At 35.2% G+C, this 19,144-nt stretch overlaps 2 protein-coding genes and 2 pseudogenes across 8 annotated transcripts; 1 reads left to right on the top strand and 3 right to left on the bottom strand.

Moving 5' to 3' along the window:
* The first annotated feature begins 1,333 nt into the window (after window positions 1-1,333).
* On the top strand, window positions 1,334-5,437 carry LOC104742599 (uncharacterized). Its single transcript, XM_010463618.3, has 3 exons — window positions 1,334-2,295; window positions 2,830-2,958; window positions 3,514-5,437. Exons 1-3 carry the CDS (start codon window positions 1,837-1,839, stop codon window positions 5,119-5,121), a joined length of 2,196 nt encoding a protein of 731 aa, XP_010461920.2. The 5' UTR covers window positions 1,334-1,836; the 3' UTR covers window positions 5,122-5,437.
* A 105-nt stretch (window positions 5,438-5,542) lies between these two features.
* LOC104742600 (OVARIAN TUMOR DOMAIN-containing deubiquitinating enzyme 2) lies at window positions 5,543-13,966 on the bottom strand. 3 transcript variants are annotated; one of them, XM_087484897.1, is made up of 9 exons: window positions 13,921-13,966; window positions 7,161-7,307; window positions 7,018-7,063; window positions 6,610-6,718; window positions 6,411-6,502; window positions 6,269-6,331; window positions 6,074-6,192; window positions 5,905-5,980; window positions 5,543-5,810 (listed from the first exon to the last, which is right to left on the bottom strand). In XM_087484897.1, the coding sequence occupies exons 2-9, from the start codon at window positions 7,223-7,225 to the stop codon at window positions 5,754-5,756; spliced, it is 627 nt and encodes a 208-aa protein (XP_087341023.1). In that variant the 5' UTR covers window positions 7,226-7,307; window positions 13,921-13,966; the 3' UTR covers window positions 5,543-5,753. The 3 variants fall into 3 exon arrangements, with proteins under 3 accessions (XP_087341023.1, XP_010461921.1, XP_010461922.1); XM_010463619.2 differs by lacking the exon at window positions 13,921-13,966 and adding an exon at window positions 7,783-7,978 and having other exon boundaries at window positions 7,161-7,251; XM_010463620.3 differs by lacking the exon at window positions 13,921-13,966 and adding an exon at window positions 7,575-7,791 and having other exon boundaries at window positions 7,161-7,251.
* On the bottom strand, window positions 8,975-12,734 carry LOC104744025 (AP2/ERF and B3 domain-containing transcription factor At1g50680 pseudogene; annotated as a pseudogene). Of its 4 annotated transcripts, none has more exons than XR_015580214.1 (7): window positions 12,316-12,455; window positions 11,629-11,731; window positions 11,472-11,537; window positions 11,258-11,384; window positions 10,985-11,155; window positions 10,849-10,895; window positions 8,975-10,099 (listed from the first exon to the last, which is right to left on the bottom strand). The product of XR_015580214.1 is annotated as an AP2/ERF and B3 domain-containing transcription factor At1g50680 pseudogene, transcript variant X2 (transcript). The 4 variants fall into 4 exon arrangements; XR_015580215.1 differs by lacking the exon at window positions 12,316-12,455 and adding an exon at window positions 11,814-11,897; XR_015580216.1 differs by lacking the exon at window positions 11,629-11,731 and having other exon boundaries at window positions 12,316-12,734.
* A 772-nt stretch (window positions 13,967-14,738) lies between the features above and the next one.
* Window positions 14,739-15,927, bottom strand: LOC104744026 (AP2/ERF and B3 domain-containing transcription factor At1g50680 pseudogene; annotated as a pseudogene).
* Window positions 15,928-19,144: the final 3,217 nt, after the last annotated feature.

The raw sequence follows: 19,144 nt of genomic DNA on the forward strand, positions 1-19,144 counted from the left end.
ATATAATAATAAAAATTATTGTTATATATTTTTTTAAAAAGTTATTGTGGTTGAGATAATATTTATTTTTAATCTTGCAATTGTTCTGTAAATATATATATATATATATTTTTTAAATACTAATTATTTTATAATATTATAGTATTTTAATTTGTTTGATGTATATTATAGTTTTATATTGTTTGTTTGTTGTATTTGCATCATTATTTTTGTTAAATATTTTGAAGTACTAATTATAATATTGTAAATGTGAGTAAATAAAATTTATTAATTTATCAACCACATAAATTTAGTTTTACCAACCCGCCAATGTGTAAAATTAAAACACACATTTTTTCATAGATTGAGTAATGTATTTTTGTTTTTAAAAATTCAAATCACAACATATGCAGAAAATTCTAAATATTTATTAATCATAAATATTATATGATAATTCAAAACAATTTGTAAATAAAATAAAATAAAAAAGATGATAGGAGAATCATAATTTAAAATCATAACAAAATCTTTGAAATTTAGTTATAAAAAAAAAATATTTTCTGCTTGGATATAATCTTAGTTTTTGAAATTCTGATTGGTCTCTATTTTTTTAAAAATTATTTACATTTATAAGATTAGTTTCATATTTGTACTTCTCAATTAGTATAGTAGGATACAATTACAAAAGTATCATATAAAAATTTCCAATTTCCAGAAATACTTCAGAAAATATTTATTAAATGCATTCTCAAAGTATATAATTTCTAAAATTTAACATATCTAACTTTACTTTAACAAAGAAAAAAAATATCAGATAGAGAAATCCGTAATTAATAAAGAATTAAAAAACCTAAATCTATATTTAGAAACTCCATGTATCATATTTTTTTGGAACACGGTATATTTAATCTCCAATCAGTCGAATCAGTCCTATATCGATAAAAAAATGTAGTAAAAAATTGAAACTATTATGGTATACTATATTCTTATAATTAAGTTTTGTTAGAAGGAAAAAAAACATATATATAGATCATGTGTAGTAAGGCTGGCTTGATGAATCCAATGAGCCGACAATATTCACTTAGGATACCCTTTTGATGTCTTCGTCGTCTCTTTTGTTTGTTTTTTAGTCATAACCCGATATAAAAAAAAAAAAAAAAAGAAATCGAGATCTATTTGACTTATATTATAAAGCTTTATGCATTGCATGTTCAATTCTATACATTTTCTCATTTAAAAAATAATTTAAGCTGCTATGTTAACATCAGACAACACAATACAATATCTTTTGTACATACAACATTTTTAATTAGTAGAATAAATAATAAACACGTACAACTTTATTCAATTATTCATTTATTGAAACTACAAAATGTTTTTTTTTTAATTAATAAAATCATATATTCCCAACGTCTCTCTGCAACACGCACCACCAAGCTAACCTCTCCCCCCATGTAGTTTAGGGATACGCTCCCACACGCGCTACAACGCGAGTGTATTTTTTGTTGATACGACATCGTTTTAGTCTTATACCGTTGACCAATAATACGCTTCGGTTTTAACAAATACATACGTACTCATCTCTCTTTACTCATCTTCTTCTCCTCTCTCTCTCTCGTTCCCAGTCACAAGACTCTCGGATACATACAACAAAGCGAACTCAGAGCTCTCTCTCTCTCTCTCTCTCTCCCTATCTCTCTCTTTCTCTGAGTCACGCATTTTTTCGTCTGTGATTCTCGAGCTTTTTTTTTTTCTTTTTCCCCGAGGTTTTTCGTCGGTTCTTCACGGTTGGTCTGGAGATAATTTTATTTTTTTGTGTATGGCGGCGGCGTTGATTGAGTGGTTGAGGAGGAACAGATGAAAGTCACCGGAAAGCCGTATCCGACGGCGACATTACCGGCCTCTGAGTTACAGGCGAAGCTATTCACTAACGCTCCAGATCTCAGGGCTATTCAAAGAGTCACTAAACGCAGAGCAAGGAACCCGAGTTTGACTCGTCACCGAAGATCCGGCGCTTCTGGTGGTAGACGAAGCAGACCTGAGACTCCTCTATTGAAATGGAAGGTTGAGGATCGGAATAAGGATAAAGGCGGCGGCGTTGTTGAGGACGATGATTACGAGGATGATGGATGTAATAATCATAATAATAATAACAACCAGGTTGAGAGGTCTGAGACTACTCGCCGCAAGGATCGGAGGAAAATCTCACGGCCTGTCTCTGTTAGGAAACTCGCCGCCGGTCTATGGAGGTTACAAGTACCTGACGCGAGTTCCAGCGGCGGAGAGAGGAAGGGGAAAGAGGGGTTAGGGTTTCAGGTACCATTTGTTTTTGGAATCTTATGGTTTTTATTGAGATCCAGTTGTAGTTTTTTTGTGGCTTTTACTTAGGAATTGAAGTGTCTGCACTGTGAGAATGAGGTAGTTGTTGTGGATTTAATGGAAGTATTGAGAGAGATGATGATCTCAATTTATTACCCAGTTGGTGATTGCTTCACTTTGAAGTTCAAGTTTCAACCACTGCTCTGTGATTACCTTATATCATCTTTTGTTTCCCTTTCATAATTTTATCATCTACAAGTCTTAGTCAGTGGATTGATGATTAGGATTCACTGACTTAGTAATTATGATGTAGTCCAAACTCGAGTTGATTGTTAATCTCGTCAGAGTTCTAGAGTTCTAATTATAAGCATATACAGTATGCAGTTAGAATACTGAGAGCGTTTCCTATTGTTTGTGTGTTTCTCAAACTGCTAGATTTAGTGAAAGATCTGATGGGTGCTCATATGGAGAAAGAAACTTTATGATCATTTAGCTTTCTGTTTTAAGCTATATTGTTGTTCCCCCCTGCAGAGAAATGCTGGGTACATGGGTGTTCCTTATCTTTATCACCATAGCGACAAACCTTCTGGTGGTCAAAGTAACAAGATAAGGCAGAATCCTAGCACTATTGCTACGACGAAAAATGGCTTCTTGTGTAAGGTGTGTTTATCTTCTCAATCTTCTTAGTGTATATGATATTAGCTAAACAATAGATGTATGTTTACTCTTCCAAAGACTTTGCGCGCTCTTTTACCATACTTGTAGTTGAAATTATATTTCCACCTCCCTATAGGAATTACCAATAAGGGGTTATCTTATCGATTGGCGTACTTGATTGTGAATTTGCTGGTGTTATTGTTTCTTTTCATTTTCAAATCAGATAAATATTCAAATGTAGTATTATGGAAGAGGTCCCAAAAGTTTCTCTTATATCCCCAAGCTGCAGAAGGTAAAACTTGAATGAGATTGAGAGCATCAATCTGAGAGTCGGAGTTGGTTCTTATCTAGTTTATGAGGCCTTGGTCATTCTTACCTTTTTGGGCAATGGGTTTGATTAAAGCTACGAAGCTTTTAACTTGGGCATCCTAATGCATGGAACCCTATACATTTTTCTGTTGGGCTTTTCTTGTTTGATTCAGGTTTTTGTTGTGATTATTTTGTGTAAATTCTTTATGGTTTCTTGACCTCAAGTCTTATATTGTTTTTTTTTGTCAGCTCGAGCCTTCAATGCCATTTCCCCACTCGGCGATGGAGGGGGCGACAAAATGGGATCCTGTCTGCTTGGATACAATGGATGAAGTACATCAAATTTATAGCAATATGAAGCGTATTGATCAACAAATGAATGCTGTGTCATTGGTTTCTTCCCTTGAAGTAGAGCTGGAGGAAGCACATGCTCGCATTGAGGATCTTGAGAGCGAGAAGCGATCTCACAAAAAGAAGCTCGAGCAGTTCTTGAGAAAAGTTAGCGAGGAGAGGGCTGCATGGCGAAGCAGGGAGCATGAGAAGGTCCGAGCAATCATCGATGATATGAAAACTGATATGAACAGGGAGAAGAAAACCCGTCAGAGATTAGAAATCGTGAATCATAAATTAGTCAACGAGCTTGCAGATTCAAAGTTGGCCGTGAAGCGTTACATGCAGGACTATGAAAAGGAAAGGAAGGCAAGAGAATTGATTGAGGAAGTTTGCGATGAACTTGCCAAGGAAATAGGAGAAGATAAAGCGGAGATTGAAGCATTGAAGAGAGAATCCATGAGCCTCAGAGAAGAAGTAGACGATGAAAGAAGAATGCTGCAGATGGCTGAGGTCTGGCGTGAGGAACGTGTCCAGATGAAGCTTATTGACGCCAAAGTAGCACTCGAGGAAAGGTACTCACAAATGAACAAGCTTGTAGGAGATTTGGAATCTTTCCTCAGGTCCAGGGATATCGTTACTGATGTCAAAGAAGTGAGAGAGGCGGAGTTGTTAAGAGAAACTGCTGCATCAGTTAATATCCAAGAAATCAAGGAGTTTACATATGAGCCTGCAAATCCAGATGATATCTACGCTGTATTCGAAGAAATGAATGGCGGTGAAGCCCATGACAGAGAGATGGAGAAATCTGTTGCTTACAGTCCAATCAGCCACGGTTCTAAGGTTCACACCGTAAGTCCAGATGCCAATTTGAACAACAAGAAAGGTAGACACTCGGATGCTTTTACTCACCAGAATGGCGACATTGAAGAAGATGATAGCGGCTGGGAAACAGTGAGCCACCTCGAAGAACAAGGATCAAGTTACTCACCAGATGGGAGCATTCCTTCTGTGAACAACAAGAATCACCATCACCGAGACAGCAACGCCTCGAGTGGTGGTACAGAGTCCTTAGGCAAAGTTTGGGATGAGACAATGACTCCAACCACAGAGATAAGTGAAGTGTGTTCCATTCCAAGACGCTCATCCAAAAAGGTTTCATCAATAGCAAAGCTTTGGAGATCATCAGGTGCAAGCAATGGAGACAGAGATAGCAACTACAAGGTAATATCAATGGAAGGTATGAATGGAGGAAGGGTTTCAAATGGGAGGAAATCATGCGCGGGAATGGTGTCACCGGACAGAGTCTCGAGTAAAGGCGGATTCAGCCCAATGATGGATTTGGTTGGACAATGGAACTCTTCACCTGAATCAGCGAATCATCCTCATGTAAACCGAGGAGGAATGAAAGGTTGCATAGAATGGCCTAGAGGTGCACAGAAGAATAGTCTGAAGTCAAAACTCATTGAAGCACGAATCGAAAGCCAAAAGGTTCAGTTGAAGCATGTTCTTAAACAGAAGATTTAGGAGCCGAACCGGTTTTGGTCACAGCTGATCCATATTTTAATACCCGGGGCACTGCGTGGGGTTCTCTGATCTTTCACCGGTTTCTGATTCTGTATGAAGTAATAATGTTCCGGGGAAGCAGTCAGAGCCAACGAGCAGTTTAGACCCGAGTTTAGATTACGCATGTCATTTGGTCATTAGCAATTAAGCAATGTGTACTCTAATATTATTATCTCATCTCATGGAAGAAAAACCTGTAGCAGAGTAAGAGACGCTAATGTTCCTTAAAAGACTTTGTTCATCAATTTATATGATATAGTTCTTAGTTTCCTGCAAACTCACCAAATTTGCGAAGATGCGCATTTCATTTCGTTATGCTTTGCTTTGATTTTTGTTTTCGTTTTGTTATGGTCAAAGGCTAAAAGCAGCTGTGAACTATGTATAGTGGAAAGTTTCGTTTTCAAATTTTCATGACATTGGTGAGACAACAATGGTCCTCTTAGAGGGGATGTAACCAAAGAAAGAAGACAATGTAAGATAATAGTACAACAGACTGGATTTGAATTGTTGACAACAGAAAAAACAATTAAGCACAGCACATCGTTTTTTTGTAATATACTTTTCCCCTTGTATGAATCAAATCAATCATTCTCTTATTTGTATTCTTGAAAGTTAACGTGACCAGTTGCTTGAGCATGCTCCACAGCTTCCTGTTACAGTTTCAATTATATATGTTTCACAATCAAGCTCTATGGTTATTAAAAGCATACCAAATAAAGAACTTAAGGAGACAAAGCAAATGACCTTTTGTCCAATAACTCCAATTTGGCATACACCGCAACGCAGAGTGAAGTTTGCAGTATCTGTGTAACTCCTTTTCCTGAAACAAATTAAAACCAAATCACAGGGTTTATTCTTATTTGCTTAAGCCACATTTAACAAAACTATGGTTAACACTTATATATATTATTACCTTTGTTGGTCCTTTACTAGATTTAGTACAAGCCCTTCGATTGACCCGATGGATCTATCTTTACCAACTGGAAATATAGTCATATCGAAATCTTCCTCAGCTCCTTCAAATGGAGACAACTGGAAACAAAGAAGTATTTGAGCCACCAGTTTTGTAATTCCGTTAATTTTTTCAATGGAGACTATAACAACTTACAGCGAGAGCATCGTAGTGAAGACCATCATAGATCAGCATAACTCTTTCATTGTAGTTTCTCGTCTGAAAAAGAGAAAACTTATGTTTAATACTTTTGAAGTTTTGTTTCTTTCAGAATTTGTATGTTTGATTTTGATGATACCTGTCCATACAAGTCACATCGACTAGTTTGAATATCGTAAGCTGCAATTTCTCGACCATAATAATCTGCTAATATAGAAAGCTCAATCGCACCTATACAAAAGAAAACAGAAAAGAAACTTTTCAATACACAATGATGAAACCTACAAGCATCAAGCACATGATAGTATGGAGATATTGAAAAAATTAGGGAAAGATACCTCCCCACTTCTCTGGATTGAGAATCCAAGCACAATATTCTTCATTTTGCTTCCCTAGAAATGCTTCGTTATATTTCTCCTTGTTGCTTGCAACTGCTGCTGCTATCACCTTAGCAAAATAGTACCCAGCTAATGTCTCAGAACTATTTAATAATGATTGGAAAATTCACTAAACGGTTACTGGGAATACTCAATTCATTTGGTAACATTCTCTTCCATAAACCTACCCCAAGTATTGCTACTTTTCGATTGTTTGGAATTGGATATTAACCATATCAAGATTGGCCAAAGAACGGTATCAGGAACCTCTAAGCTTTATGAAGCTGATAACTACAAAGAAGCTAAACATAGAATGCAGCTGAACTAACTCTAAAGAGAATCAAAGAAGCTAAAGACAAATGAGAAAACCTGTCTCAGCTCAGGAGCTTTTTTTTGGTCCTTGTCCATGACATAGCTGTAGAAGAGAAAGAGACCTCAAAGATAAGAACTTAAGGCTCAAAGGCAAATAACTCTATCAACTTCTTCTTAACTCAAAAGAGCTGATTGATTACCCGATTGCATTGAAGAGACAACTGTTGTCAGATGGTATAACTCTTCTCACAATGATTCCTTCCATGCTAATAATAACCTCAAACTATCTATCTGCATTCCAATTTCCAAAATCAGCCAAAAGACATTTTCATATTCCCAATCTTAAGCTGTTTCATTTAACCAAGAAACAAATCAAGAGAGAAACATAAAACAAGATCTTTTACACAAGAAAGAGAGATAATTGGATAAAACAAAAGACTTGAAAGTAAGCAAGTAAAGACGAGAATGAAGAGCCTTGATCCTCCGATCTAATCAGATCAGATCTATGAATCAGATCTATGAATCACAAGAAGGAACCCAACTCAATCAAAAGCAAAAGGGTATTACAAATTTCGAAACTTTGAAGATATAAAGCTATGATTTTTGAGAAATACCCAGATGAAGATTAAACACCAAACGCAATGAAAGCACCAAAAAAAACAGAGTTGGTTGAAGAAAGAACTAATGATTTTAAACAAAGGAATGGTTTTTAATAAAAAAAATTTGGATCCACCACCGAAAGAAGCATAAACACGTGACGTGTGGAGGGCATTTTCATGGGTCAGTTCGATAACTAAGGAAAGAAAGGAAGGAAGAACTCACCGGTTGGGCAAACAAAAGATGTTGTGATTCTGAGAATTGAACAAAACAAAAATGAAAATGTTGACGTTTGATTTTTGGTGGTGTGAGGTGTCCGATGTCTCCCCATTATTATAAGCCAATGACTATATTTTTTTTTTTTTGCTTTTACGGCGTCATCCTCCTCCTTACGGAAGACAAAACACAACCAAGATCAAATAATTTCCTTTTTCATTTTTGTAAAAAATATATATTGGATGATTTTACTTGTGTTATTTTCTTTAAAAATTATTAGTAACAAAACCAAGATCAAATATTTTTTTTGCTATATATTTTCTAAAAACAATTTCTGATGATTTTTATTTTATTTAAAAATTATTAATAACAACACCAGATACTGAATTTAGAGAAGATTCGCTATCGATTTATTAATTTATTTTTTTAGCCTCTTTGTCTCCACTGATGAAAATATTAGCAATTTGTTATAGATTTGTTTCACAAGGCCAAGAGATTCGTTTCCATGACTAAGCTAGTATTTCTTGGTTAACAATAGGAATCTATCTGTTTTTTTTTTTTTTTTTTTTTTTTTTTTGGTGTTTCTGTTCTGTTTTAATGAGTCTATAGATGTTTAACATGGTCATCTAACCATCTTGGATATATTGATAATGGTAGAAACCAGTGAGTTCCAGATTCTTTTAAAGTATATAGAATAGACTACTAACCTAGGTGCAAAGAAAGATTAACCTAGGTGAAACCAGCTAGTTCCAGATTGTATAATTTTTGGTAATTAATATATAATAGTGTTGCAGTTCAACAAATTCATTATTTCATCTAAACAGAAAGAAGAAGAAAATCTTGTAAAATTCACTAAGAACATTGGATCCCTACACCAAACAGCATAAAGCTTATTTTTTTCTCCTCTGTTTTGGTTTCTTCATCTTTTAACTTGGAGCTCACGAATCTTTCAGTTTTCATGTTTACTTCCTCAGGGACAACGGAACCGTTTTCTGAATAGTAATGAACATCTATCATCCAGAAGTTCTTGTCTTGACCTTCTACTGTCTTGACATTGTCGGGGACATCACATATGTAAAAGCTACTCAGACTCTTTTGATGAGTGAAAGAGAGTTCTAGTCTTGTCTTACTCTTTTTGTTTTCATTAAAAACAGATGATATGATTTCATTAAAAACAGATGATATGATATAAAGAGAGTAATTGTTTCCAACTGAATCAGTATTGTATTATATTAGTTACTAAATCTTTGAAAAGTGTGTGGTACAGTTCAACTATTAGAATTGATTACTTCAACAAATCTAAACAGAAAGAAAGAAAAAAATCTCTACTAAGAACAGTGGATCCTTACACCAAACAGCAGAAAGCTTCCTTTGTTCTCCTCTGTTTTGGTTTCTTCATGTTTTAACTTGGAGCTCACGAATTTTTCAGTTTTCATTCCTTCCTCTGAACTATCATGAACCGTCATGTTTGCTTCCTCAGGGACCACGGAACCATTGTGTGAAGAGTAATGAACATCAATCATCAAGGAGTGCTTGATTTGACCTTCTAATGTCTTAACATCGCAAGTGTAAAAGCTGATGACATCCTTCTCCTTGAGTTTCTTCTTCCTCACGAAACTCTTCCAACCGCTGGTGATGACAAAGCTCTGGCTACTTTTCCAGTAACAATACCTAAATTTCCATTGTCTCAATTCGCTGTCGTAACACACAATCTCCACACCTTCCTCTATTTCACCCTCTTCTTTCTCCTTTGGTCTTATGGAAGGCATATAGTTCACAGCGTACCTCTTAGGTATCACAAGCCTATTCAGTTTCCCTACATCGCTCGGTGTCAACTCCTTCTGATAAAGCTCCGTGCGAGAGAAACCCTTGTTCGATTCTTCTCCTCTGACGACTTGTTTTGATCCACCGACAATCTTAGATCGGCTCCTGAGAAAATCTCTGAATTTTTGTTGGTAAGATCCTTCTCTGATCATGTTCAACAAAGATTCTGTTGTGAAGCGATCTTGGAATTCCGGTTCGTGTGTCGTGACATCAGACCGAGGGAAGTTCCGGTACGAGTTGACATCGTAGCGTCCAAGTTTGATGGATGCGCTATCGTAAGCCATGGCCGCTTCAACAGCGGATTTGAAAGTTCCAAGCCAAATCCTTTTCTGGTCTGTGTAGATCTGAACCCCCCAATGACCGTTCTGCAGTTGAACCACTCCTTTGTACTTGACCTTGCCTCGAACGGCAACCGTCTTTGTAGCAGACGCAACCACTTGGGCTTTTTCTGGTTCGTCATCAAGTCTCATGCGTTTCTTGGGTGGCAAGAAAGTTTCGGTCTCTGTCATTGCGTCGTACGTCGTTAATTGAAAATATTAGAGAGATATCAGAAGCGAAACAAAACGATGAAGAGAAACAATGAATTACAGAGAGCGATTATATTATTATTTCTTATCGTTGAGTATTTATAAAGTTTAGATTTTCCATTTTTATTTTGTTGTTTTTTCTATTATTTTAAGAAAATTATGAAAAAAAAATGGAATTTCCATTTGCTGTCGGTCTATTCACCTTTTTAATATAATCTGGTTGTGCAAAACAAAAAGGAAATACATGAGATATGAGCGGCAGGAAAATCTCAAGTAAATTAGGGTTTTTTGATGTTTACCCCCAATTTAATCATTTACAAAACGTTTCTCATCTCATGCGGTTGTGTATTTTTTTTCTTCTTCCTCCCTTTATTTAATTTGTTTTGTTTTTTAATTAACTCCTCTCAATAAGTCAACTTAGGGCATCTCCAATGGTAAAGATGTAAACAAATACGTATGTTAACATTATTTTAAATAGAAGAAAAAATACAAATTCAAAGCTAATAACTTCATAAGATACAAGTGAAAAATATACCTCCAATGGTAAAGTTCTTAATTCAAAGTTCTTAAATTTTTTTTCAGAAACTTGCTTTAAGATAAAACATGAATTTACAATCTTGCTCTTCCTAATCTTAAATCAGTTTGTGCTTCAAAAAAGGCCTAAACAGAGGGAACTACTTATGCAGTATTTATGTTAAGAGTGCAAAAAAGAAAGAAGGCAGACCTTTTTGGTCTTCTCGGCAGCATCTTTGCGTTTGCCATGTCAAATCCCTGAAACAATAAGATAAAAAGGGTTAACTATTGCTCCATTACGGCAAAGGGAACCGAGAAAGAAAACATCAAGTATAAAGATTTCGGACCAGCTTGACGAAGATTTTCTCCTCAGTAGTCTTCTTGTTAGAAAGCTGTTGCATGGACTCAAACACTTTGGTGTCAACTTTTCTTTCCTCGACCCTTAGTGGCTTGCAGAGCCTTCTTCTTCTCCTCCAGGATTTTCTCATACTCTCTGGAAACTCTTCCAGAGACATCTCCTATTACAACAAACAATATGAGTTTTTCTAATTAGCAAACATGAAAACTTTACATAGGAGTTCATAAGATATTGCAATAGCTGTAATCGATGATGACTGTACCTTGTCTTCAGCTTCTTTCTGTGCTTGCTCTTCGGCTTCTTTGGTTGCATCAGCGGTTTCATCCTCACCCCCTTGCTTCTCAGAAACAGGGCTCTTCTCAACCTCCGTGGTGGGTTCCTCAGTAGCTCTAATGTATCACAAACATTAGTTTTAAAACAGCCTAGAGTTCAAGACATATGGAATGGAAAATTAAACTGAAGACCAGGATGCTTACGGAGCAATGTCATCTTCAGTAGTTCTTCAGTTTCCACGACCACCACCCTCACGTTTTAGATCAGTACTAAACAAAACAAAACAAAACAAAAAGATCACAAATATTAGAAGTTAAACAACAAAGTAGTGGACGGAAGAAAGAAGAAAAAAAATCTTACCCACGACCAGTACCGCTACGGGATCCAAAAATAGCGGAGATAGGAAACTCAGAAAAATAATAAAGAAAGAAGCATCAAAATAACCTAAAATATCTCCAAGACACTGCAAACAAAGATCAATTGCGACCATGTTTGACGTAGCGGAAGCTAAGATAATACAAAGATCTTATTTAGTCTAAGAATACCTAAGATCAATGTCTTCCTGAAATGGTTGAGATCTCTTTGGATCTATCTGAAAACAAGGGTTTGTGAATACTCTTCACACAAAAGCTAAAAGCTCTTAATTTTATTAATCAAATCAACTCCCCCATACAATAGGCCTGAATAGACTATTTATAATAAAACCAGAAAACCCTAATAAATCTCTCTAATATTCTAGAAACCTCTAAAGGTAAATCATATAATTAATAATAATGTTAAAATACAAATAAATGAAAATAATCCTAATTATCCGCTGCATCAATGTTCTTGATCAGTATGAAAAAGGTCACACGAAAAGTTACATGGATTCACATATATACATGTACAGCATCAACTAACATTAAGCTATAAAAAACTTAGATTCCAAAATTCAAAAATGTATATATACAGGCAGAGAGGTTCTTCCAATTCGAAATTATAAACACTGATTCCAGATCAAACAAAGCACAAATCTAATCCAAAATCTGCTAAAAACGAAATCAATACCTAGTAGTAATTCCTCTATCCTCCAATTGAGCTAACGTAACATTCTGCTGCGACGAATTCGTAAACCCAAGACCACCATCGTCCTCATCCAAAGAGCGGTGACGCAAACCTCTCTCCCACGCCGCCGTCTCCTCCGCCTATACTCAACACACAAACACAAGCCATATGTAAACCACACTGAAACCCAAACTCTCAACGGCACGTTAGGTCTCTCGTCACGGCTAAGACTCAGAACAGCGACACCGATCGCAACAAAAGGTATATTCTCCAACCAAACTCCGATTGACCAGCGGGTTAGAGAGATTTCCTTCTCGATTCTCCTCTAAAATCAAACGAGATAGATCAAGATCGCTTCTGTCGCCATCGGAGATAACGAGACATCGCGACTCAAGGAAGAAGAAGAAAATAAAATCAGGCGCAAGTTTTTTTTACCCTTTTACTCTAAAACCCCTACCCATTCACATGTAAACACGTGGCTTTAAGATGCTGCCCAAAAATTTCTTAGCTAAAGATGTACAATATTTCTTAGCATACTAACCATTTTTTATTTGTTTTTTTTCCCATTTTTGTCTTAAGATATTTGCTTACATACTCCCATTGGAGATGACGTTGTTAGAACCTATTTTTGGTGGTTACAAACACTAATCCTAACTACCAACAAAAACCAAGGTTTGGTATTGTAAAGAGGGAGCACAGTTCCTTTGTTTTTAGGCAAAAGGTAGCACAGTTTTTTTTATTTCTTTATTCATTGTTCAAATCATAATCTTGATTTAATATATGTTTCTATTCTTCTCAATGTTTTTTTTTATATGAAAAGATTAGTAAGCCAAAAATAAAGAAAATTTAGTAAATCAAGATTATGATTTGAATAGTAATATGCTGTTTTTTGAATGGAGATTATGATTTTGTTAATATGATATAATGAAAATATTAAAAATGTACATTTGATAATTTCGTTAATATCACATTTTTTTCATTTAGTTAATATCATTTAAATATATCAATATTTTATATTATGAATTAGATAATAATAATTTATTTTTTCATTTTTTAACTAAATTAATTTCAATTTTTTTATAATTTATTATAACTTATACTATTCAACACTTGTAATGTTACCAATCAAGCTAAATACTCAACCATTTTCTTTTACTCTACCATCTTTTCCATCCGCTAACTTAAACCGCTTTCTTTTTAACCACTTTCTTTACAACTGTTATAAAAGTTTTAACCGCGTTTTTTAAATGTGGTTACCAATCAAAGCCATTATAAGCCAATAACTATATTCTTTTGCTTTTACAGCGTCATCCTTCTCCTTACCGAAAACAACACAACTAAGATCAATTTATTTCCTTTTTTATTTTTTTTTGCTAAATATTTTCTAAAAACATTTTCTGATGATTTATTTTATTTAAAAATTATTAATAAAAAACCGCGTACTGAATTTAGAGAAAATTATATATCTATTTAATTTAATTTTTTAAAATACTGAATTTAGAAAAAATTAATTTAGTATTTTAAAATTTCTTCTGTATTTTTTCCTCCGTTAAAAAAGAAAATAAAATTCGAAAGGCAAATAGAAGATAGTTTAACAAAAAAAAAAACTAATTTATATTGTTAAATTTATTCTAACACGAAAAAAAAAAAAAAACTCAATTGATTATATATTTTTTTTGTTTCTCCCTCATCATGCATCCTCCCACACTAATCACGGAGAACCCTAAACGTTTGAAGAAATCAACAATGGTTAGTAAAAAACTTTAGGCTTGATTTTTGAAGCTATATATATTTTCGTTATTTTTCCTCCGTCAGCTATTTTTTCAATATCGTTTGATTCTTATTTATTAGCCTCTTTGTACTGATGAAAATATTAGCAATTTGTTATAGATTTTGATAAAATTCTTGGAAAGGCCAAGAGATTCGTTTTCATGTATTTCTTGGTTAACTATAGGAATCTATCTGTTTGTTTGTTTTTTTTTGGTGTTTCTGTTTTAATGAGTCTATAGATGATTAACATGGTCATCTAATCATCTTCTTAATCATCTTCGATATATTGATAATGGTAAACCAGCTAGTTCCAGATTCTTTTAAAGTATATATTGATAATGTGGTACAAAGAAATATTAACTTTTTAAGAAAGGCTCTTTTTGAGACTTAACGACATATCAAGCAGAACAAGGCACAGTTTGTTGTAATTATCTCATGATCCCGATTAAATTATGGTCTGGTTAACCTGAATTGTGTATGAGAAAACGAGAAGTCCCCTTGCTCTATTTGTTAATATCTATTAATTTCAATTGGTTCACAAGAAAACTGCTAGTTTGTACTTATATCTCAATCATGAAGAACGAAGATAAGTTACTCAGACTACTATTGTATTATATTAGTTACTAAATCTTTAATAGTGTTGCAGTTCAACGGAATTGATTATTTCAAATCTAAACAGAAAGAAGAAAAAAATCTCGTAAAATTCACGAAGAACATTGGATCCGTACACCAAACAGCATAAAGCTTCCTTTTTTCTCCTCTGTTTTGGCTTCTTCATCTTTTAACTTGGAGCTAACGAAGTTTTCTGTTTTCATGTTTACTTCCTCAGGGACAACGGAACCGTTTTCTGAATAGTAATGAACATCTATCATCCAGAAGTTCTTGTCTTGACCTTCTACTGTCTTGACATTGTCGGGGACATCACATATGTAAAAGCTGATAACATCCTTCTCCTTGAGTTTCTTCTCCCTTACGAAACTATTCCAACCTTTGGTGAAGACAAAGCTCTGGCTACTTTTCCAGTAACAATACTTAAACTTCCATTGTCTCATTGTTCTTCTGTCGTAAAACACAAGCTCCACATCTTCCACAGCTCCTCCAATCTCGCCCTCTTCTAATTTCTCGTTGGGATCATCGTTTATGTAAGGAAAATACTTCACTGCGTACTTCTTAGGTATCACAAGCCTATTCAGTTTCCCTACATCGCTCGGTGTCAACTCCTTCTGAAATTGCTGCGTCCAAGAGAAGCACTTGTCCGATTCTTTATCTGCTTCTCCTCTGACTTGTTTTGATCCACCGTCGTTGATACGCGCCACCATCTGAGATCGGAGTTTGAGAAACTCTCTGAATTTCTGCTGGTATGAACCGTCTCTGATCATGTTTAACACAGCTTCTAATTCGTAGGTATCTTGGAATTCCTCTTCGTGGACAGTGAGATCAGACCGAGGGAAGTTCCGGTGCGAGTTGGCATCGAATCTCCGGAGTTTGATGGATGCGCTATCGTAAGCGGTGGCGGCTTCAGCAGCGGATTTGAAAGTTCCAAGCCAAATCCTTTTGTGGTCTGTGTAGATCTGAGCCCCCCAGTTACCGTTGGGCTGCTGAACCACTCCTTTGTACTTGACGTTGCCTGGATCGGTAACCGTCACTAGGGCTTTTTCTGGTTCGTCACTCAGTCTCATGCGTTTCTTAGGAGGCAAGAAAGTCTCGGTCTCTGTCTCTGTCTCTGTCATTGCGTCGTCGTTAATTGAAAATATTAGAGAGAAATCAGAAGCGAAACAAAACGATGAAAAGAAATAATGAGAAACAGAGAGAGATTAATATGGAGAGAGTAAATCTTGGACGAATCAAGACAAACGGTAAATTTCCATTCGTTGTCGGTTCATTAACTTTTTGATATATCTAATTATGCAAAAGAAAAGGAAATACGTGAGAAATAAGAGCGGCAGGAAAATCTCAAGTATATTAGGGTTTTTGACGTTTACCCTAACTTAATCATCAATTAACAAAACGTTTCTCATCTCATGCGGTTGTGTATTTTTTTATATTTTCTTCTTCCCTTTATTTGTTTCTTGTTTTCTAATTGACTCTTACAATAAGTCAACTAATTAAAAAAAACGGTAAATTAACAATTTTTTTCAATGTAAAAGTAAAACATAGAAATTTGAGCGAGTTTTGAGAAAGGAAACAAAATATTGATTAACAAAACGTACGTTTTATTAACCTAAAACAATTAGGGTTTTGCAATCACCACAATCAGACCAATTAGGGTTATATGCATCTCCTTCCGTGATTGGCAAATAAGACATCTAAGATTCCTGATTTAAAGAGTCAGATATTGAACCTCGGTGAGCAAAGCAAAGAGATTTCGTCGCGTATAGGATTGCCAAAGGGGCGAGGTATTATGATTTAGTTTGACTCTTTTAGATCTTCCGAATTTGGATTTGTTAATTTTTATCTATATTTATGTTTTTTTTAAAAGGGTTACGATTTTTGACTTCACCAAAGTAACAAGAAATGTTAATTTCCTAGCCGATAATAACAAATATAATGATGATAAGGTTAAAATGTTAATATATAAATAATCAACTAGTTTTGTTATGTCTCTACATAAATCCTTTCTTCTCAAGTCTTATGAACGCTAATCTTTAATTTATGAGAACTAGTTGGAAACTTGGAATTGCTGATATAGATTGATCAGCCGAGACCTTTATAAGCTCAGACTCGCTACTTGTTAAAAGAAATCAATATGTGACGCACCCTAAACCATGAACAGAGAAAAAGTTTGAATATTTGTGGTAATTTGTCTACTATTCTAATTCTAAAGCATTGTAGAGGAAGAAAGAAGGAACAAATCACTTATCAAGTATCTTTCATATCATGTAATGACATGTGTTTAGGGACATAACTGTTTAGTGGAAGGTTTATACTTTCACGCAAAGTTGTTAATTTTGGTTTAGATTTGACCCTTGTAGGCTTCCAAATAAAAAAGTGACCATTCTCATAATTAGGGTTTGGAGTATCTCTCTGCCTTGGTTATGGATCCACAGGTCGTCAGAAGCCGGAGGAGAAGTGCGAAGAGATGTCGTCGTCCAGCGACTCGACGTGTAGTTTCGATTCGGAAGATGAACGATTGGTCAATGAAGAACACAAAAGAAGCGGGGTATGTAACAATGATCCAATCTTTCCTCCGCTTCTCTTTTTCTTCGTTTCTTTTTTCTTTGAATGGGTTGTGTGATTTTTTTTTTCTGTGTTTTATCTTTTCACAAAAACAAAAACAAAGGATTACGACTTTGACACCACGAAACAAAGAAACCTTGTGATTCGCTATCCTGTTAACTTCGAGGATAGCGACGTTGCTGATGAACCCGAAACCGACGGAGACTTGGTCCACCGGTTATCCAATATCGCTCTTGAGAAACTCAATGCTGATAATCTGATAAATCTTGGCAAATTGGCATTATGGCGGGGGACGCACTTTGTACATCACTTTCGAGGCCAAAGATGCTAATTCTCTAACTGCTGACCCCATATCTTTACAAGCTACCATTGGCTACCTTCCATGAAATGTAACGGTCTTACCCGGTACATCACTTTTGATTTTTTTAGAAGTACCAAAAGTAATTAAAAGTTAAAGTATTATATAAGAAAACAATAAATTATTTATGTAGATTTATCAAATTTATAGATGAAGTTTTATTAGGTTTATGAAAAATATTTACTCATCTTTCCAACTGTTGGTGAATGATCATTAGATTAATGGTAGTGATGTCTATATTTTGCATCTCCTTAGCATGCATTTGTCATACATTTAGCTAGGATAACTAGTCATTTTGCATCATTTTAGAACCTCTTTTATACATTTTGCATGTTTAGGAAGTTTTTGCATCATCCTTGCATGCATTGTGCATTTCGAAGTATTTCAGGCGTTTAGGAGACGTCGGAGACGCACACGACCGAGCCACTCTCAGCGGCCACAATCGAGCCACTCTCAACCTCCACAATCGAGCCATTCTCAGGGCACCAGTCGGACCACTCAATCGAGCCATCACTCGAACCACCGGTCTAGGGATTCAGCTTTTGATGTCTTCATCAAAGTTGTAGAGAATTGAGTCATCTTTCCAGTGCCGTTTATTTCAAGCCAATCGAAGGTGTAGTTCAAGATTTATCATCGTTTTAGTAGATGCGTATACACCCAGCTCGATGCTAGAGTGTACTTCTTGTAGTATATTAGTTATACCTCTCATTTTGGTTTAGTTTAAGTGTGTAGGATTTGTTAGGTCTTATGTCTCAGCAAGTCATCTACTTGACTACTCATATTTGTTAGGTCTTCTGTCTCAGCAAGTCATCTGGCAATGAAAGTTTGTTCCAAATCTCACAATTTTTTTTTTTTAATATTAATTAAGCTTTTTTTTAAAAGTTGGTAGCTTGTATCTTTTATTGGTTTTATATACCTAGCAAGATCTACTTGACTACGAAACATATTAATTGATGATGATCAGACATAACTTGAACTAGTGAGAGCTGTGAAAGCTAATTTTGGGGGAGACTTTTTAATGTCACGTTCTGAGGGCAAGGACGCTTCTCACAGTGAGCCAATACCTTTCCAAGCTATAACGTTGCCTACCTTACATGTGAAACTGATAAGACTAAGGACCGAATGAAAGGCAAAGAGATAATCGACTTATTACGAACTAAGGATATAAAGAGAATTCATCTCTTGCACCCTCAAACAAAACAAAACTTGCTTCCCCTTTAGCTCTCATATAAGAAAAACTAGAAATGTAAAACTCCAACAATCAATCTCTCATGAGTTTATAAAATCCCTAATTTATCTTGCAACATGATACAAGGGTCTACGATGTTAAACCTATATATATAGGTTAGATATAGGTTAGGTCTGTGCTGAGTAGAGTGGGTAGGAGCAAAAACATTAAAACGTTACTGATCGCGCCTATCTCTCATGTTGGTTATAATATCATCAAGCAAGTGTTGTTTGTATTTAGGGAAGTTTCGATTATATATATATACTTTTCTGAGCATGGCATTTATCAAATTTTACAAT

Source organism: Camelina sativa, chromosome 14 (genome assembly GCF_030686135.1).
Source record: "Camelina sativa cultivar CO46 ecotype springtype chromosome 14, ASM3068613v1".
Taxonomy (NCBI): Eukaryota; Viridiplantae; Streptophyta; class Magnoliopsida; order Brassicales; family Brassicaceae; genus Camelina; species Camelina sativa.